The 21,885-nt window shown below is 49.6% G+C and overlaps 1 protein-coding gene across 1 annotated transcript in view; it reads right to left on the bottom strand.

Moving 5' to 3' along the window:
* ADCY8 (adenylate cyclase 8) overlaps nucleotides 1-21,885 on the bottom strand; it is a 488,216-nt gene that overhangs the window by 110,275 nt on the left and 356,056 nt on the right. Inside the window, exon 9 of the mRNA XM_066578800.1 lies at nucleotides 19,289-19,389. Coding sequence (XP_066434897.1) covers nucleotides 19,289-19,389 — 101 coding nt within the window. The remainder of the gene's footprint in view (nucleotides 1-19,288; nucleotides 19,390-21,885) is intronic.

Raw genomic sequence — 21,885 nt, forward strand, 5'->3', positions numbered from 1 at the left:
GTAGGTAGCTATTAAGTCTCCTCTCAGCCTTCTCTTCTGCTAAACATTCCCAGATCCTTTAACCGTTCCTCATAGGACATGATTTGTAGACCGCTCAGCATCTTGGGAACTCTTCTCTGAACTTGCTCCAGTTTGTCTATGTCTTTTTTAAAGTGGGGTGCCCAGAACTGGACCCAGTATTCCAGATGAGGTCTGACTAAGGAAGAGTAGAGGGGGAAAATGACCTCATGTGATCTAGACTCTATGCTTCTCTTAATACACCCCAGAACTGGACCCAGTATTCCAGATGAGGTCTGACTAAGGAAGAGTAGAGGGGGATAATGACCTCATGTGATCTAGACTCTATGCTTCTCTTAATACATCCCAGAATTGTGTTTGCCTTTTTGGCTGCTGCATCACACTGTTGACTCATGTTCAGTCTATGATCTATTAGTATCCCCAAGTCTTTTTCACATGTGCTGCTGTTTAGCCCAATTCCCCCCATTCTGTATGCGCTTTCATCATTTTTCTTGCCCAGATGTAGGACTTTGTATTTCTCCTTGTTATGATTCAATCATTTTTATTAACACTTTCAAGCAATATCCATCAGCATTACAAAGTAATGTGTTGAGCTGGGGAAAATTTACATTACTAACATAGTTAGAACCCATTTCTGGCATTCCTTAAGATATCTGGTTTTCCCCACGTTTCCACTTGACTCATCCACGATCTTAACTAAAAGTAAAGACAAAAAATAAAACACAACGAAATCCAACAACAAGGAGGGAAGACAAACATGAGGGGGGGGGGGGGTTGGAGGAGGTGAGGGAAAATAGAGGAAAAGGGGGAGGGGAGGGGGGGGAGGGGAGGGGTGGGGATAGGAAATACGACCTTGCTCACATGATGCAGCGAACTCACTAGGGGTCTAGTCGACCTTTTTCGAGCCACACTTTAGTGGAGTCTGAAGCCCTCATAGCTATGCAGGGACTCCATAGTTCACTGGCATCGATCCGTTCCCGACCAACCTCAGAGCTCTCCTCCTCATATCTCATGAGTAAGTCTAGTTTCTCTGTCCCGATGATCCTTGAAGGAGGGGAGGTAGATCGCCACAGACCGGGAACCGACATCCTCACTGCCAGTATAATCAAACGCAATAACTCCGCCTTAGCTTTGGCAATCGACCCTGGGAGCATTAGAAGAAGTGCCATCTCAACAGTTATGGACACCGACGACCTGGTCATGGCATTATATAACAATTCCCCACTGCTCTATAGGTTGTTTACGGCAGGACACTCCCACCAGATGTGCATCATTGTACCGGGACTGACCTGGCATCTCCAACACACTGGGGAGACCCGGGCGTCCATTTGATGCAGCCTCGTCGGTGTCCTGTACCAGCGAGTGAGTATTTTAAAATTCTGCTCCTGGATTCTCTCAAATTTGGTGCTCTTGTGACAGAGAAGGAAGGCTCTCTGCCACTCCGATCTGGGGTACTGCATCCCCAACTCCCTTTCCCACTGGTCCGAGTAGCCAGGGAGGGAATCTCCCGTCTCGCCGGCAAGTAGCATTTTATAAATTACTGAGATCCCATGCTCGACAGGGGACGACCCCATACAGAGATTCTCGAATGGCGTCAGCTGTCATCTTCTGCACCGGTTGGGCGTCAGGGACGTAGCCCCTCACCTGCAGATAGCTTAGCCATGCTCCCGAAGGAGGTCTGGAGTCTGAGTAAAACTCTTTCAGGGGCTTCACTCCCTCCTGTGACATCACATCTCAAACCCGTGGGATCGGGGAGCCAGGAAGGGACAAGATAGTGTCTTTGGTCCATGTGGCCATTAATTGCGGATTAGCTACCAGTGGGGTAAGGGGGTAAGGGGGCCTGGGAGGGATGTCAAGCCTAGCCTCGGCGCAAATGTCCCCCATATCCTAAGAACAATCAGTAGGAGTGGCGATAGTGACTTAAGGTCCCCTATTGAAAGCCTCGGGATCCATGGGGCCCCCTGCGTCATACTGCAATCCGGTGTGTGTTCTATTTCGACCCACAGCTTAGATGTTTTTCCCTGCATCTGAGTAAGGATGAACTTTGCCAAGCATGCCTTATAATAGAGTGAAAAGTCCGGGAGCCCTAAGCCCCCTCCCCCCCTCCTTGGTCCTTGTGAGCAATCTGAAGCTAAGCCTGGATCTATGTTCCGACCATACGAAGTTGATTATCAGGGAACGTATATTGAGAAGAAATTGGTATTTCTCCTTGTTAAATACCATTTTGTTGGTCGCCGCCCACTGTGCAAGCTTTTCTAGATCTTTTTGAATCCTCTCTTTCTTCCCTAGTGTTAGCTATCCCTCCTAGCTTTGTGTCATTAGCAAATTTGATCGGTTTCCCATCAATTCCCTCCTCCAGATCATCTATAACAATGTTGACCAACACTGGGCCTAGGACAGAGCCTTGTGGTCCCCACTTGATACATTCTTCCACTTGGATGTGCAGCCATTTATGACCACTCTTTGAGTACAATCACTCAGCCAGTTGTGAATCCACCTAACAGTTGCCTTGTCAATCCCAGATTTGGTCATTTCATCAATAAGTATGGTGTGAGATACTTTGTCAAATGCTTTACTAAAGTCAAGATATACTATATCCGCTGCATTTCCCTGATCAACCCAGTCGGTGATTCTGTCATACAAGGAAATTAGATTCGTCTGGCATGACTTGTTTGTTACAAACCCATGCTGCCTCAGGTTAATACTCCATTTTCATCCAAGTACTTGCATACACGCGGTTTAATAATTTATTCAATGATCTTTCCCGGTATAGAAGTCAGGCTCACAGGCCTGTAGTTTCCATCTTCTTCCCTTTTGGGGGCTCTTTATTAAGGTGGTGCCCTAGGGTAGGGCATGGCATAGAAAACAGGATAACCATCACTCCCCCTTCCGCTGGGCCTGCGGTCCATGTCCTGTTCCTCTTTGGCCACCGCACTAAGGTCACGTTCCTGGGTCACTTGGACCAGCGATTGGCGCAGCGGCCATGTCAGCTATCATCACTGCAGGTTGATGGCAGTTGGACTAGAAGAATGGTAGAACAGTGAGTCGTGGCAAAGTCATTGTTTTACTGCAATTCCCTACCCCATGGCAAGATTTCTTTAAACTTGGGAAAACATTAATGGAGGTTGCGCCTCATTTATTACCCAGAATCCCCGTTTCTCTCACCGGACACAACAGGCATTCAGGTGCTTTTAGACGGAACAGTTATCATTCAAAAAATCATTCAAACGAATGAAAGTGAAGGATAATTGCTTTGTAGCCGCCGACCGAAGGATAATCGTTCATGTCTTCTTCCATTTAACCCCTTAGTGACAGCTCCCTTGCCTTTTCTGTCCTGCCTAAGTGGGCTTTAATCCTCAGGGACATAAAAACATGCATCCCCTGAGGATTAAAGCCCTGTGGGCTGTGGGTGTGACAGATACATGCTGCCAGAAGTAGCCGACAACCTGAAGCTGTCATGGGGGGCAGAGGGAGCCCTCCCATCCCCCTAGCAATGCGATCGGCATACCATTTTTGAATACCAACGGCTCCACCAACATTGCTCGGGGGACTTGACAGCGGCATTTAAAGGGTTAATAGCAGGGATCGGCCGATTGCAGCTATTGCCCGTGGGTGTCAGCTGTAATAAACAGCTGACGCCTGCACTGTATGGAGAGAGATAGCGGTGCTATCTCCCTCCATACACGTCCTGCAATGGCAAGACGTAAAAAGACTATTGGACCGTCCCTAACGGGTTGAGGGGTGTAGTTTATAAAACTGGTCTATTTTTACATCAAAAGAAGCACAAACAGGCTTGGTCACTAAGGGGTTAAACAGCTCGTTATACAGCAAGTATGAAAGGCTGAACAATCCTGAATGATTTCTCATTTGAACGAGCCGAAGATTTGTCCACCTGTCTAAACAGGCTGCATGAGAGCGAATGAGCCAGCGATAATGTCACTCGCTCGTTCAAACGATAATCAGCCTGTCTAAAAGTCTTATAATAGTGCAATACTTCATTTTCCCTGTGGGGGCACTGCAGGCTAGTTGAGCACTACATTTTGTTTCCTGTACAGATTTGAGACAATAACTACAGGTCACAGTAATGAGGAGCTCCAATATCAGCCTATTGTGGGGGAAGCGTGCATGTTGCTCTTAAGGTGGTGGCTGGTTGTCCTATAGACATGTATGTAATATGCTGCAGCAGTTAGAGGGTTAAACCAGATAATTCTGCAGTGGTTAACAGCAAACTCAGAGAAAGTTCTTTGGTCCATGCTAATCTACACAATCAAAGGCAAAAATGGGAAGGAACTAAATGACCAACAGAGCATCAAGTATAGATGGAGGGAATACTTCGAGGAACTATATGCCTGCAGCCACATAGCTGGACCATTGTGTGCGGCGGAGCCGGTGGACTTAGAGCCTCCATTATGGAGTCAGAAGTGGTTATGGCAATGAAACAACTAGCCACAAGTAAAGCATCGGGCATAGATAATATACCAGCAGAGCTATTGCTGCTATCACCGCTGTGCCAGGCAGTATGGGCAGCCACACAATGGCCGCAGGGCTGAAAAAGATCTGTCTTCACCCCTCTACCAAAGAAAGGCAACTCCCAGGATATCTCCAACCGCCGAACAATTACCCTCATTCCGCATACAAGCAAGATCCTTCTCAAGATTATACAGGGAAGACTGAGATCAGTAGCGGAAGCGGCGCTCCCTGATGTGCAGGCAGCACCAGCGAGAATGTGGCACCAGCGACTATATGGCAAACCTACGATGGAGCATGGAAAAAGCTGGAGAATACCAAAAGAATATCTATATGTGCTTCATCAACTACATCAAGGCCTGTGACTGCGTCGGCCATGACAAGTGTCATGGAATATAAAGTGTTAAGCTTCAGAATGCAGTAAGTGTATGTTTCTTACCTTGTATTGGACTATTGACCCTTAAATAGAAGAATAAAACCTATGCTTTGCAGTGCCGGGAACTAGGATTGTAAAATAAGAAGTCAACAGACAAATTAAATAAGGCTGAGCTATGTTAACTGAGAAGACACACAGCGATAGCAGAAATGTTGTCTAATGCAACAGCAATATCCTGACTGCAGTGATTTCCATGTCTAGACGGGCCTTAAGAGCTTTGAGACTATTTGGTAGATGTCAATAAGCCTTATGATCAATCAGCTTTGTCACCTATGTAACACTAATCTTTGTACCAAGTAACTTTTGTATACGCCTTCTTCTTCCTGTATAAGAGTGGGCAATGTTGATAATAAAGTAGAATTCATTGATTCTCATGGAGAAGTGTCTTGACATAACATGGAGTGATTTCATGCTACTGATAGATAATTGCTGGCAAATCTCCTCATCACGGGCTTCCATATCTACCAATTTGGCACCTGGCAACGAGGTCACCAGATCGGTACCGGTGTGGTCCGATAACAGCTGACGCCCAGAACGGGGACCGAGTGACCAGAACCTCTGACCCGACTTACTCTTGAACGGACAGAATGCACAGACCCATAATCAGGACAAAGCCGGCTGGTAAGAAACTGTTATTCTTATCCCTCATTGTGTCTCTGTGATTCTGTCTGGTCAAAGTTGGGTAAGTGCGTTCATTTATATTAAGTGGTTCATTTAAGGTCTAAACTCGGTCTATTTTATATGACAAAGAACCCTGTCAAATAAGCTCTCTCGTTGTCTAGGTTTGAATGAATGTGTAACTCGGTGTGTTTGAAGGCCATAATAATATCAATAGGTTGGTTAATTGTACTAGTGTGGCTATTCTATGATCTAAGTTCCCTAATCTACTGGTAACGTGTTCCGGATCCCTGACGAGGGACCAATGGTTTCGGTGGGTCCTGCACTGTGAAGCCTGCGTTTGTAGGGTCACGCAGCGGGAACACCTGTGTATATGATTTAAGTGGGTCCTGCAATGTGAAGCCTGAGTTCTTTAGAGTCACGCAGCGGGAACACTTGTACTGTATGTTGTCTGTAGGAAAAGTGTCTGATTTGTGACAAGAATCTCTTGCCATAGTCGACATGATATCCTCAGACGGGGTTACCCTCTCCTCAGATAAGGAGGAAAAAGGTTATTAAAAACCCAAATAGATTACCAGTGAAACATGGGTAATGGATGGTCTAAGAAAGCCACCTTGGATGAGTCAGAATGGACAATGGCCAAAAACATAGTAAGGAATATGGAAGGTAAAGAGATAGCTAAAGAATGTAAGGCTTTGATTAGAGATGAGCGAGCACCAAAATGCTCGGGTGCTCGTTACTCGAGACGAAATTTTCGCGATGCTCGACGGTTCGTTTCGAGTAACGAACCCCATTGAAGTCAATGGGCGACCCGAGCATTTTTGTATATCGCCGATGCTCGCTAAGGTTTTCATTTGTCAAAATCTGGGCAATTCAAGAAAGTGATGGGAACGACACAGAAACGGATAGGGCAGGCGATGGGCTACATGTTGGGCTGCATCTCAAGTTCCCAGGTCCCACTATTAAGCCACAATAGTGGCAAGAGTGGGCCCCCCCCCAACAATTTTTACTTCTGAAAAACTCTCATTAGCATGGCATACCTTAGCTAAGCACCACACTACCTCTAACAAAGCACAATCACTGCCTGCGGGACACACCGCTGCCACTTCTCCTGGGTAACATGCTGCCCAACCCCCCTGCACGACCCAGTGTCCACAGCACACACCAAAGTGTCCCTGTGCAGCCTTCAGCTGCACTCATGCCACACGCTGGCCTCATAGCCACACCACCCTCATGTCTATTTATAAGTGCGTCTGCCATGAGGAGGAACCGGAGGCACACACTGCAGAGGGTTGGCACGGCCAGGCAGCGACCCTCTTTAAAAGGGGCGGGGCGATAGCCCACAATGCTGTACAGAAGCAATGAGAAATCCAATCCTGTGCCACCTCCATCAGGAGCTGCACACGTGGGCATAGTAATGGGGAACCCATGTGCCACACACTATTCATTCTGTCAAGGTGTCTGCATGCCCCAGTCAGACCGGGGTATTTTATAAATAGTCACAGGCAAGTACAACTCCGCAATGGGAATTCCGTGTGCACCCACAGCATGGGTGGCTCCCTGGAACCCACCGGTGGTACATAAATGTATCCCATTGCAGTGCCCATCACAGCTGAGGTAACGTCAGGTTTAATGCAGGTGGGCTTCGGCCCACACTGCATGCCCCAGTCAGACTAGGGTTCTTTAGAAATGGACACATACAGTTACAACTCCGTGTGAACCGACAGCATGGGTGGGTGCCAGGAAGCCACCGGCGGTACATACATATATCCCACTGCAGTGCCCATCACAGCTGAGGTAACGTCCGATTAAATGCAGGTGGTCTTCGGCCCACACTGCATGCCCCAGTCTGACCGGGGTTTTTAATACATAGACACTGGCAGGTACAACTCCCTAATGTGAAGTCCCTGTGGACCCACAGCATGGGTGGGTCCCAGGAAGCCACCGGCGGTACATAAATATATCCCATTGCAGTGCCCTGCTCAGCAGAGCGAACGTCACATACAATACAGGTGGGCTTCGGCCCACAGTGCATGCCCCAGTCAGAGTGGTAATATGTACCTTAACAGTAACCGCGTTGGTGGGAATGTGGTGGCGACTGCGGACCTAGTAGCGCGGTTTTATTTAGTTGGTTTTCGGAATGTGGCCAGGATTAAGTGGGCCGTGGCGGGGGGATGGTGGAGGGGGTCTCTTGTTGTGTCGGTAAAGGTGAAATTCTTGGACTGCCACAAGACGGACCTATGCAAAGGTATTTGCCAAGAATGTTTTCATTGTTGGAGGAGGAGGGGGATGTTTTTGAGGCCCTACGTGTCCTCTCCACGTGTCCGTGGTTATATGCACCTTAACAGTAACCGTGTTGGTGGGAAATGGCCTCGCCACCATCAGGTCTTTGGGAAGCCTCCGTTTCCACACGCCAGTGACATAGCATTAGCAGCGGTATAGGTAGAGCCCAGAATCAGTAACATTTCAGCGGTAGCATTAGGGACAGGCCCCAGTAACATATCACTAGCAGTAGTATAAGGGGAGCACAGTATTCGTTCCATTTCAGTAGTAGTAGCAGTCCAGACAGGCCCCAGTAACAATTCCGAAGCAGCAGTATAAGGGGAGCACAGTCTTAGTTCCATTTCAGTAGTAGTAGCAGTCAAGACAGGCCCCAGTAACATATCACTAGCAGCAGTATAGGGGGAGCACAGTATTAGTTCCATTTCAGTAGTAGTAGCAGTCCAGACAGGCCCCAGTAACAATTCCGAAGCAGCAGTATAGGGGGAGCACAGTATTAGTTCCATTTCAGTAGTAGTAGCAGTCCAGACAGGCCCCAGTAACAATTCCGAAGCAGCAGTATAGGGGGAGCACAGTATTAGTACCATTTCAGTTGTAGTAGCAGTCCAGAGAGGCCCCAGTAACATATCACTAGCAGCAGTATAGGGGGAGCACAGTATTAGTTCCATTTCAGTAGTAGTAGCAGTCTAGACAGGCCCCAGTAAAAATTCTGAAGCAGCAGTATAGGGGGAGCACAGTATTAGTTCCATTTCAGTAGTAGTAGCAGTCAAGACAGGCCACAGTAACAATTCTGAAGCAGCAGTATAGGGGGAGCACAGTATTAGTTCCATTTCAGTAGTAGTAGCAGTCAAGACAGGCCACAGTAACAATTCCCGCTGCAGCAGTTTAGGGAGATAACAGTCTCTTTCACATTTCAGTAGTTGCAGTATAGACAAGGCCCCAGTTACAATTATGTAGCAAAAGTGTAGGCCAACCCCCCACACCTTGCTGTAGCATGAGTGCAGGCGAAGCCCATAAAAATTACTAGGATTACACTGTAGGCGAGGGCCCCAAAAAATTGGTGTACCAACAGTACTAATGTACCTCAGAAAAATTGCCCATGCCCAACCAAGAGGGCAGGTGAAACCCATTAATCGCTTTGGTTAATGTGGCTTAATTGGTAACTAGGCCTGGAGGCAGCCCAGTTAAAATAAAAATTGGTTCAGGTGCAAGTTTCAATGCTTTAATGAGAATTGAAACTTATAAACTTTGTTTACTAAAGTAATATGACTGAGCCTTGTGGGCCTAAGAAAAATTGCCCGTTCGGCGTGATTACGTGAGGTTTCAGGAGGAGGAGCAGGAGGAGGAGGAGGAGGAATATTATACACAGATTGATGAAGCAGAAATGTCCCCGTTTTTTATGGTGATAGAGAACGATGCTTCCATCCGCGGGTGCAGCCTACGTATTGTTTAGGTACCGCTGCTGTCCGCTGGTGGAGAAGAGAAGTCTGGGGAAATCCAGCCTTTGTTCATCTTGATGAGTGTTAGTCTGTCGGCACTGTCGGTTGACAGGTGGGTACGCTTATGCGTGATGATTCCCCCAGCCGCACTAAACACCCTCTCTGACAAGACGCTAGCCGCAGGACAAGCAAGCACCTCCAGGGCATACAGCGCGAGTTCAGGCCACGTGTCCAGCTTCAACACCCAGTAGTTGTAGGGGGCAGAGGCGTCACGGAGGACGGTCGTGCGATCTGCTACGTACTCCCTCACCATCCTTTTACAGTGCTCCCGCCCACTCAGCCTTGACTGGGGAGTGGTGACACAGTCTTGCTGGGGAGCCATAAAGCTGGCAAAGGCCTTGGAGAGTGTTCCCCTGCCTGCGCTGTACATGCTGCCTGATCTCCGCGCCTCCCCTGCTACCTGGCCCTCGGAACTGCGCCTTCTGCCACTAGCTCTGTCAGATGGGAATGTTACCATCAGTTTGTCCGCCAGGGTCCTGTGGTATAGCATCACTCTCGAACCCCTTTCCTCTTCGGGAATGAGAGTGGGAAGGTTCTCCTTATAGCGTGCGTCGAGCAGTGTGTACACCCAGTAATCCGTAGTGGCCAGAATGCGTGTAACGCAAGGGTCACGAGAAAGGCATCCTAACATGAAGTCAGCCATATGTGCCAGGGTACCTGTACGCAACACATGGCTGTCCTCACTAGGAAGATCACTTTCAGGATCCTCCTCCTCCGGCCATACACGCTGAAAGGATGACAGGCAAGCAGCATGGGTACCCTCAGCAGTGGGCCAAGCTGTCTTTTCCCCCTCCTCCTCCTCCTCCCCCTCCCCCTCCTCCTCCCCCCCTCCTCCTCCTCCTCAACGCGCTGAGATATATACATGAGGGCGCTCTGACTATCCAGCGACATACTGTCTTCCCCCGCCTCCGTTTCCGAGCGCAAAGCGTCTGCCTTTATGCTTTGCAGGGAACTTCTCAAGAGGCATAGCAGAGGAATGGTGACGCTAATGATTGCAGCATCGTCGCTCACCATCTGGGTAGACTCCTCAAAGTTTCCAAGGACCTGGCAGATGTCTGCCAACCAGGCCCACTCTTCTGTAAAGAATTGAGGAGGCTGACTCCCACTACGCCGCTCATGTTGGAGTTGGTATTCCACTATAGCTCTACGCTGCTCATAGAGCCTGGCCAACATGTGGAGCGTAGAGTTCCACCGTGTGGGCACGTTGCACAGCAGTCGGTGCACTGGCAGATTAAACCGATGTTGCAGGGTCCGCAGGGTGGCAGCGTCCATCTTGGACTTGCGGAAATGTGCGCAGAGCCGGCGCACCTTTCCGTGCAGGTCTGACAAGCGTAAGTAGCTTTTCAGAAAGCGCTGAACCACCAAATTAAAGACGTGGGCCAGGCATGGCACGTGCGTGAGGCTGCCGAGCTGCAGAGCCGCCACCAGGTTACGGCCGTTGTCACACACGACCATGCCCGGTTGGAGGCTCAGCGGTGAAAGCCAGCGGTCGGTCTGCTCTGTCAGACCCTGCAGCAGTTCGTGGGCTGTGTGCCTCTTCTCTCCTAAGCTGAGTAGTTTCAGCACGGCCTGCTGACGCTTGCCCACCGCTGTACTGCCACCCCGCGCGACACCAACTGGTGGCGACATGCTGCTGCTGACACATCTTGATTGCGAGACAGAGGTTGCGTAGGATGAGGAGGAGGAGGGTGGTTTAGTGGAGGAAGCATACACCGCCGCAGATACCAGCACCGAGCTGGGGCCCGCTATTCTGGGGGTGGGTAGGACGTGAGCGGTCCCAGGCTCTGACTCGGTCCCAGCCTGCACTAAATTCACCCAATGTGCCGTCAGGGAGATATAGTGGCCCTGCCCGCCTGTGCTTGTCCACATGTCCGTTGTTAAATGGACCTTGCCAGTAACCGCGTTGGTGAGGGCGCGTACAATGTTGCGGGAGACGTGGTCATGCAGGGCTGGGATGGCACATCGGGAAAAGTACTGGCGACTGGGAACTGAGTAGTGCGTGGCCGCCGCCATCATGTTTTTGAAAGCCTTCATTTCCACAAGCCTATACGGCAGCATCTCCAGGCTGATCAATTTGGCAATGTGCACGTTTAACGCTTGAGCGTGCGGGTGCGTGGCGGCGTACTTGCGCTTGGGCTCAAACAGTTGCGCTAGCGACGGCTGGACGCTGCGCTGAGAGACATTGCTGGATGGGGCCGAGGACAGTGGAGGTGAGGGTGTGGGTGCAGGCCGGGAGACCGTCGTGCCTGTGTCCTGAGAGGGGGGTTGGATCTCAGTGGCAGGTTGGGGCACAGGGGGAGAGGCAGCGGTGCAAACCGGAGGCGGTGAACGGCCTTCGTCCCACCTTGTGGGGTGCTTGGCCATCATATGCCTGCGCATGCTGGTGGTGGTGAGGCTGGTGGTGGTGGCTCCCCGGCTGATCTTGGCGCGACAAACCTTGCACACAACAGTTCGTCGGTCGTCTGCACTCTCAGTGAAAAACTGCCAGACCTTTGAGCACTTCGGCCTCTGCAGGGTGGCATGGCGCGAGGGGGCGCTTTGGGAAACAGTTGGTGGATTATTCGGTCTGGACCTGCCTCTAACCCTGGCCACCCCACTGCCTCTTCCAACCTGCCCTGCTGCTGCACTTGCCTTCCCCTCTGAAGACCTGTCCTCAGTTCCTCAGTAGTCTTAGCAAACCAGGTGGGGTCAGTCACCTCATCGTCCAGCTGCTCTTCCTCCGAATCCTCTGTGCGCTCCTCCCTCGGACTTACTGCCCTTACTACTACCTCACTGATAGACAACTGTGTCTCATCGTCATCGTCCTCCTCACTCACTGAAAGCTCTTGAGACAGTTGCCGGAAGTCCCCAGCCTCATGCCCCGGCCCCCGAGAACTTTCCAAAGGTTGGGCATCGGTCACGACAAACTCCTCCAGTGGGAGAGGAACCATTGCTGCCCATTCTGGGCAGGGGCCCGAGAACAGTTTCTGGGAGTCTGCCTGCTCCTCAGAATGTGTCATTGTAATGGAGTGAGGAGGCTGGGAGGAAGGAGGAGCAGCAGCCAGAGGATTCAGAGTTGCAGCAGTGGACAGCGTAGAAGTCTGGGTGGTCGATAGATTGTTGGATGCACTTTCTGCCATCCACGACAGGACCTGCTCACACTGCTCATTTTCTAATAAAGGTCTACCGCGTGGACCCATTTATTGTGAGATGAATGTGGGAACGCCAGAAACGTGCCTCTCTCCTAATCCCGCAGCAGTCGGCTGCGATACACCTGGATCAGGAGCTCGGCCTGTGCCCACACCCTGACTTGGGCCTCCGCGTCCACGTCCTCTAGGCCTACCCCTACCCCTCAGCATGGTGTATTACGAGTAGAGCAGAAACAGAACGCTGTAATTAAACGTGCCGCTTATTGGCCTGTGGTTGGAGGCTTACTTCGCTTACGGAACGCACAGCAGAGCCAGGAAACAATTTTGCGCACGCCTGTAGTGAGACGTAGGTGCGTAGGACTGAGCTAGTGGAATTCACAGCGCAGAAGCAGTTAAGTCGCCAAAGGGCAGTGGTACGCCTTAAGTATTTGGCTTTCCTTTTTTTAAATGGTGAGCTGAAACACCAGAGAGATACTGTATGCAGCGTATATATTGTATACTCTTTCCCTCTGGCGCTATGACGGCGGTGATGTAACGGAGACAGCAGAGCCAGGAAACAATTTTGTGCACGCCTGCTGTAACGCTTAGCTGCGTATTAATTAGGACTACTACCCCCAGCAGACATGCAGTACACTGAAGACGGTCACAGGCAGCCCAAAGATAGTATTTTTCCCCAATTTTTGGGCAAAAGCCCACTGCCTATATAGACAGTATATCTCTTTCCCTGCCTCACCAGTACTGGCCCTATACTCTGTAAAATGACTGCAGACTGCGGACGCAATGCTCTGCACGCCCGATATACAAAAATAAAATTGTGCAACACTGCTAAAAGCAGCCTCCACAGTACTGCACACGGTTAGATGTGGCCCTAAGAAGGACCCTTGGGGTTCTTGAAGCCTAAAATCACTCCTAACGCTCTCCCTATAGCAGCACCAGCAGCAGCACTTTCCCTCAGCTATGTCAGAACGCATCTGAGGCGAGCCGCGGGAGGGGCCGATTTTTATACTCGGGTGACACCTGATCTCGCCAGCCACTCACTGCAGGGGGGTGGTATAGGGCTTAAACGTCGCAGGGGGAAGTTGTAATGCCTTCCCTGTCTTTCTATTGGCCAGAAAAGTGCGCTAACGTCTCAGAGATGAAAGTGAAAGTAACCCGAACATCGCGTGGTACTCGTCACGAGTAACGAGCATCTCGAACACGCTAATACTCGAACGAGCATCAAGCTCGGACGAGTACGTTCGCTCATCTCTAGCTTTGATGTCTATCATGAAACAAGACACCAGACATGGGACCCTTAGTCCCCGTCTGTGGTCAAATGCAACGATAGAATATAAAGGCAGTTTTAAAGATGCTAAACTCCTGGAGGCAGCTGAAGGCTGGGGCAGATGTGCCCGCCTGGTTGCTAAAGAGAAGATAGAAGAAAGGATTGAAAATGATGGTGTCAGTAAGTACAGAATGAGGAAGATATTTTACTAACAATGCCAGATCCTGAGAAACAACCCATGGGGCTCTATAGAGCTTGTCTACAGTTAGCAGGACTCTATGACTGCTGTTATAAAGACCTAGAAGAAGTGGCCAGACATAAGGCTGATCCCTTCTTCTTCCCCTTGATGATGGAGGAATTTAATCCACCACCTGACCCTGAAGTGTTAGGTTCGGGGGCTACTTTCCTACGTCATCTGAAAGACTGGGCTTCAAAGCGTTTGACAGAGTTAGGAATTACCTTGCATGATGTCAGGCAGGAGGAGACAGAATCAGCAGGGAAATGTTCGTCTAGGATTCTGGTAGCGTGGAGGGACTTGGGATACAGTCCTAATGTCCCTGCACATGCCCAACTTCTTACGCAAGCCTTTGTGGGAGGTCTTACCACAGTACTTGTAGACCTGGACAATAATGAATCCCGAAAACCTATCACTTGCTACAACTGTGGCAAACAGGGCCACATGCATAGACAATGTAGGGCACCTCCTTTGTCTCAGAATAGACAGTCCAAACCCAGACCGTCCTCCTCTGACTATTAGAAAACAGGAAATCCAGTGTCTGTACTCATTGATGATGTCTGCCCTTTGCAAGTTATCAAATCCAGAAGGGGCCCAGCAACTATTGTCTCTGACTGTAGGTTTAGAAGGTACTATCCCCTTTCTGGTAGACACCGGAGCAGCCACTAGTGTAATACACAGTGTTAGCATGCGGCGGTTGCTGGTCCTCCCGGGGTGGCGGTGTGCGGGGTCCCACGGTCGGGGCATCCCCTCGGCTTGTTGTTCAGCTGCTGGGAGCGCAGGTGCCTGGCCAGCGCGGTGCTGGGCGCGCGCACCTGTGAGTGCAGCTGCCGTGCACGAGCTCCCTTTTATTATGTTCTGTTAGGAGTTGGCTGTCTCCCTCTCTCCGCCCCTGGGCAGAGGCTTTTGTTTAAAGGTCGGGCAGAGACTTGCAATCACTGCCAGTTATTGGTTTCCCTTAGTGTGCTAGCTAGTCTGCCTCTGTAGGTCTCCTGCCTCTATCAGCTTGTCTGCTATACTTGCTAGCATCTACCAGGTTTTTCCATCTGCCTCAGTTCTGCTTAGTATTGTCCGTGTTGGTTATTTACATCTGCCTTTTCTGTCAGTATTCTATCCTTTCCATCCAGGTACGCCAGCGTCCCTTTTTCGGTCCCTAGTTAGAGTAGGGACCGCCACCCAGTTGCCCACCTGGGGTTAGCCAGGAGTGGAGGCAAGCAGGCAGGGACAGGGGTTGAGGGTGAGATCTAGGGCACCCGGGCTGGCGTATCACAGGTAGTATACTGTAACATAATAACTGACCCTTAAAATTGCTCTTCACCTATGTAACACAAATCTTTGTACCAAGTAACTCTTGAATCCGCCTTCTTCTTTCTGTATAAGAGTTGGTAATGTTGATAATAAAGTAGAATTCATTGAGTTCTCATGGAGAAGTAAGTGTCTTGACATAACATGGAGTGATTTCATGCTATTGATAGATAATTGCTAGCAAATCTTCTCATCACGGGCTTCCATATCTACCAATTTGGCCCCTGGCAACGAGGTCACCAGATCGGTACCGGTGTGGTCTGATAACACAAGCTATGGTGCCCCCTACAAGACCTGGGTGTATCGGCACATCTAGTCAAGCTGATAAAATCACTTTATACCAATCAAGAAGCCGCTGTGAGAACACAGTATGGAGACACAGATTGGTTTGGAATCGGCAAAGGCGTCTGACAGCAGTCCTCTCACCCTTCTTGTTTACCTATATGTGAAAGTGATCATGCAGAAAATGGACCGAGGAGAAAATCGGGGTGAAAATAGGTGGAAGAAACCTCAACAATCTCCGCTCTGTGGACGACACAACTCTGCTTGCAGAAACAGAAGCCGGTCTGAAGAAGCTGATATGGAAGATTAAAACTTAAAGTGATAAAATGGGCCTCTACCTGAATGTAATGAAGACTAAAATTATGGAAACTGCAAAAAAAAAATGGCCAAATTCAAATCAAAATCAACAACAAAGTCAAGGAATGCATGCGAGACTTCATCTTTCTTAGCTCAAAAATTGACCAGGCTGTGGAATCTATGCTAGAGCTAAAACACGGGATGGATGCTAAACATGGACACAATCTGAAAAAGTAGGGATATCGGTATAGCAACTAAAAGCAGGATAGTGCAAACCACCGTTTACCTCCGAGCCACGTATGGAGGTGAAAGCTAATAGGAGGATTGATGCGATGGAGCTGCTGGCGAAAGCTGCTGCGTATACCCTTGACGGCAAGAGTAACAAACAAAGAAGTCCTGAGTCGTATAAGACCCGATATATCACTGGAGGGCAAGGTAACCAGACTCGGACTCACAGAGGGCGAGGTGAGCGGACTCGGACTCACAGAGGGCGAGGTGAGCGGACTCGGACTCACAGAGGGCGAGGTGAGCGGACTCAGACTCACAGAGGGCGAGGTGAGCGGACTCGGACTCACAGAGGGCGAGGTGAGCGGACTCGGACTCACAGAGGGCGAGGTGAGCGGACTCGGACTCACAGAGGGCGAGGTGAGCGGACTCGGACTCACAGAGGGCGAGGTGAGCGGACTCGGACTCACAGAGGGCGAGGTGAGCGGACTCGGACTCACAGAGGGCGAGGTGAGCGGACTCGGACTCACAGAGGGCGACGTGAGCGGACTCACAGAGGGCGACGTGAGCGGACTCACAGAGGGCGACGTGAGCGGACTCACAGAGGGCGACGTGAGCGGACTCACAGAGGGCGACGTGAGCGGACTCACAGAGGGCGACGTGAGCGGACTCGGACTCACAGAGGGCGTGGTGAGTGGACTCGGACTCACGGAAGACAAGATGGCCTGACTCATGGATTTTGGCCATGTAATGCAAGCAGAATTGCTAAAAAAAATATATTTCTTGGACAGATCAGTGGCAAAAGAAGATCCGGCTGCCAAAGAACACGATGGCTGATACTGTCAGAGCGGATACTGGGATGGATATCACACAACTGAAAGAAGCAAAACCGAAAAACATGGGGGGGAGCTCACCTTTAGGGTCACTGAGGGTCGTGAGTGACTAAATAGCTAACAACAAGAACAATCTGATGGGAGGAACTAAAAGTAGAAAAAAAAGGGGCTCTCACCCATAGACTGGTTGGAGAGTAGGGTAGGTAGCACACAGATCCCATGCTTGGGGAGCAATGAGGCTAAAGAGGAAAGACACCAAGGAAGCAGGGTCACATTAACCATCTGCCCCATGCCCATTGGCAGTGGCACAACTTTCAACTATATCCGAATCCTTAGGAATACAACTTAAAGGGAACTAGTCACTGTCTGGGAGCATAAACTAAGTTATGGCGCTCTTAAGCCCGGTTCTTAGAAGCCCAGGTAGGTTTTGTTTATACTTACTCACCACCCAATGCCCGCACTATCACTTCTAAAAGTCAGCCTGCAGTTTTGAGTCCACTGGACAGTCCACACTCTGACTTCCGGGGGTGAGCATTATGGGGTAAGTATAAACAATACCCCCTAGGGCTCCGGGGAACTGGCCCTAAGAGCACCATAACTTAGTTTATGCTCCTAAACGGTGACTGGTTCCCTTTAATTAAACAAGTTGCTCTCCCCTCTTGTGCCCCTCAGTCTCTGCACACTTCCATGTTCAGCCTGTTCACTGTGGTCGATGCTCTCAGTACTCATTGAGGCTGGCATTTGGACGCAGTAGTGCACTCAGATGCTTAGGCAGGTAGGTGATCACTAGAATAGATCAAAGGAGTGCAACCTGCTTGGTTAGGTTGATATCTCTCCTTCTGTAAAAAAAAAAAAAGTATGAGGACGGAAAGGGCAGACCGAAAGTAAGGGGTTGGTGAAACAGTAGAGGGGGTGCGAAAGCAGTTAGGGGGTAAGGGGAAACAGTGGAGAGGGTGGGGAAGCAGTGAGGGGGTGGAGAAACAGTAGAGGGCGTGGGGAAACAATGGAGAGCATGGGGAAACAGTAGAGGACATGTGGAAACAGTAAGGGAATGGGGAAATAGTAGACGGCGTGGGGAAAAAGTAGATAGAGTGGGGAGACATCGAGGGGGTGGGAAAACAATGGAGTAATAATGGAAAAGGTGGAGAAACAGTGAGGGGGTAGGAAAATAATGGAGGGGTGGGGAAACAGCAGAGAGGGTGGGGAAACAGTAGACAGCATAGGGAAACAGAGGGCATGAGGAAACAGTAGACAGTGTGGGGAAACAGTAGACAGCATAGGGAAACAGAGGGCATGAGGAAACAGTAGAGAGTATGAAGAAAGATTGCAGGCCGTGGGGAAAGAGTAGAGAGTGTGTGGAAACAATGAGGGCATGGGGAAATAGTGAGATGGGAAAACAATGGAGAAATAATTGAAGGGGTGGGGAAAAAGTGAGGAGGTGTGGGGAAACAATGAGGGGATAGAAAAAAAATAAGGGGCTGGGGAAACAATAGACAGCATAGGGAAACAGAGGACATGTGGAAAGAGTAGAGGCTGTAGGGAAAGAGTGGATGGAGTGTGGGAACAGTGAAGGGGTGGGGAAACAGTGAGGGAATGGGAAAACAATGGAAGAGTTGGGGAAACAATGGGAGGGGAAACAGTAGAGGGGGTGGGGAAACAGTTTAGAGGGTAGGGAAATAGTAGATGGAGTGGGATACAGTAAAGGGGGTGGGGAAACAGTAGCCCATTTTACCACCCATGTTGTAAACTGATTTAAGTATTAAAATGGCACTGCTAAGAAGTTTGCAGTATGCAGCACGGAGTCAGTGAGAGAGCGCCAGAACAGGGAGAGCCCCAGAGACATTACCAGCAAGAACTACCTGAGGTCACAGAGGAAAAGTAAGTAACCTTCAGTCCCAAGGAACGCATGTAACGGTGAGAAAATAGAAATACACCAAGCCAGAAAAAGTAACATACAGCCACATAGTCTGATTGAGGGGAGGGTAAAAGCCACCAGCACTAGATGTGCAGCATGCAGCTGACGAGATGTGCCTCTATGACAGGTGACTGTAACCACCAAGCTTATTCTGCACAAGTGAAGTGTGACGTTATCCACCTCTTCTGCACTTTTCTCATTTGGCCTTGCAATGCGACACAACACCAAAGTGAGGAGACCGTACAGCGCAGAGCCGCCATCACCCCACAACTTCCACTGGGGCAACTGGGGAATAGTTTCACCAAGCAAAGCCATGACACATTTGTAATGAGCAGCTTATTTCCTACTTGTTACTATCCACAGTGGCAAACAGCTCCCCATATCACTCACCCTTGGGGGGTAATGGGATATACAGGGTTAACAACGGCAGTCACACTTGGCGTTTCCTTTGTTATCACTGGCATCAATGGTAGAAATTAAAATCACCTGGAAGAAGGAAGCAGGCTTTGGATTGCGGTGATAAAGATGAGCACTATGAAGGCGCACACCAGGTTGGATTTGAAGACTTCATCCCTCATCTGAGAATACTGAAATACAGAAAAAGACAGAAAATCAGAATATCACAAGAAATATCACAACTGCGTCCATCAACCAGAGCAAACCGCCAGGAATCCGGACCCACCATTACCTTTTACACCTCGCTGGGGTACTGATCCCAGCCCAAACTAGAGAGCGGTTAAGGCAAGGCTCTTGGGAAAAATATGCAAATAAGTTCTCCTCCTGAAGGAAAGCAACTCTTTATTGCCACCTACAGGCGGCTCCCCTGCTAGTCAATGTTGGAAACTGATTTACAAACATAAGAGGCGATAACACCAATGCAAAGTCTAATTCTACAGAGCTGTGCCATGTAAGCGCTAGATGGCAGTAAGTCTAGAGCCGGGTGCAAGTGGCATAGTGTCTAGACTATCAGGCCAACCAGGGCCGGTGTCATTGTTGTAGAGGGATGGGGCACTGAATGGAGGAGGTTCAGGCACAGTAATGGTCGGTAACATCCTTAGCAAAGGACATTATATATGGGATATCATGCCTTGTCCGGGCGTGCGCCACCCACTGTTCTGTTCCTCTACAAGGTCTATAAGATCACCTGGGGCAGAGCCCGCGCGTTTGGGATCCGTAGAGAAGGTGGCGGTCCAAGGAAAACATTTCCACACTATCACAGTGTTGCGTGGGACAGAAGCATAGCAGGTGGGCACCTCAAGACATGGTGCCCGGGTGCTCTTACATGAGGCGCTCGTCTCTTTCTCATATACAACCCCAATTCCTAAAAAATTGGGTGCTGTGTGAAAGGTAAATAAATGTAAAGAAGGAAAGAATGCGATGATTGAGAAATCTCATCTAACCAAATTTTATTCCCAGCAGAACATTTCAGAGGGGGGAGGGGAGCAGTTTTCATTTCACAAAGGTTGGGATAAGGGTAACAAAAGGCTGGAAAAGTATGTGGTAATAATGAAAAGCAGCTGGAGGGTCATTTCCTACTAAGTCACATGACTGTATAAAAAGATCATGTTAGAGAGGCCGAGTCTCTCAGAAGCAGAGATGGTCAGAGGTAACCAATCTGGGAAAAACTGCATGTAGAACCTGAGGAATAACTTCAGGAAAATATTCCTCAATGTAAAATTGCAAAGTCTTTGCATATCCACCATCTACACTACATAATATCACCAAAAGAGTCCGAGAATCAGGAAAACGTAATGTGCACAAGAAATCACTGTCTGTGAACACACTCGCTATACAATCCACAAATACAAGTTGTAGCCGTATCATGCAGAGAAGCCGTATATCTACACAATCCAGAAACCCCAGCGTCTTCTCTGGGCCACAGCGCATGTGCAGCGGACTGGGTAAAAAACTAAAACTTGCGATGGTCAAATGAATCAAAATGTGAAATTTTACTTGGAAACCACGGATGCCATGTCCTGCAGACTCAAGAGGACAGGAACCATCAAGCTTCTTATCAACGCACAGTCCTGCCTCTCTGATGGTATGGGGGGGGGGGGGGGGTTAGTGCTTATAGCATGGGCAGCTTACACATCCTGAGAGGCATTATCAGTGCTGACAGTATATAGAGGTTGTAGGACAACATCTGTTCCATCCAGACATCATCTCTCAGAGAAGACCTTGTCTATTTCAGATAATGCTAAACTACATCCATCACAACAGCATGGCTTCACAGAAGAGTCCAGAAGTGAACCAGCCGCCTGCAGTCCGGACCTTCCACCATATACTGCATCTATCACAACAGCATGGCTTCACAGAAAAATCCGGAAGTGAACCAGCCACCTGCAGTCCGGACCTTCCACCATATACGGCATCCATCGCAACAGTTTCAGAGAAAAGTCTGGAAGTTAACCAGCCGCCTGCAGTTCGGACCTTCCACCACATACTACATCCATCACAACAGCATGGCTTTACAGGAGAAGAGTCCGGGGTGAACCGGCCACCTGCAGTCGAGACTTCCCTCATATACTACATCCGTCACAACAGCATGGCTTCACAGGAGAAGAGTCCGGGGTGAAACAGCCGCCTGCCGTCCAGACCTTCCACCACATACTACATCCATCACTACAGCATGGCTTCACAGAAGAAGAGTCTGGGGTGAACCAACCGCCTGCAGTCCAGACCTTCAACCATATACTGCATTCATCACAACAGCTTCCCAGGAGAAGAGTCCAGGGTGAACCGGCCGCCTGCAGTCCAGACCTTCCACCATATACTACATCAATCACAACAGCATGGCTCGACCGGAGAAGAGTCCGGGGTGAACTGGCCGCCTGCAGTCCAGAGCTTTCACCTCATACAACATCCATCACTACAGCATGGCTTCACAGAAGAAGAGTCCGGGGTGAACCAACCGCCTGCAGTCCAGACCTTCCACCATATGGTACATCCATCACAACAGCTTCACGGGAGAAGAGTCCGGGGTGAACTGGCCACCTGCAGTCCAGACATTAAACAACATACTGCATCTATAACAACAGCTTTACAGAAGAGTCCGTGGTGAACCAGCCGCCTGCAGTCCAGAC

The sequence above is a fragment of the Eleutherodactylus coqui genome, chromosome 9, assembly GCF_035609145.1.
Source record: "Eleutherodactylus coqui strain aEleCoq1 chromosome 9, aEleCoq1.hap1, whole genome shotgun sequence".
Taxonomy (NCBI): Eukaryota; Metazoa; Chordata; class Amphibia; order Anura; family Eleutherodactylidae; genus Eleutherodactylus; species Eleutherodactylus coqui.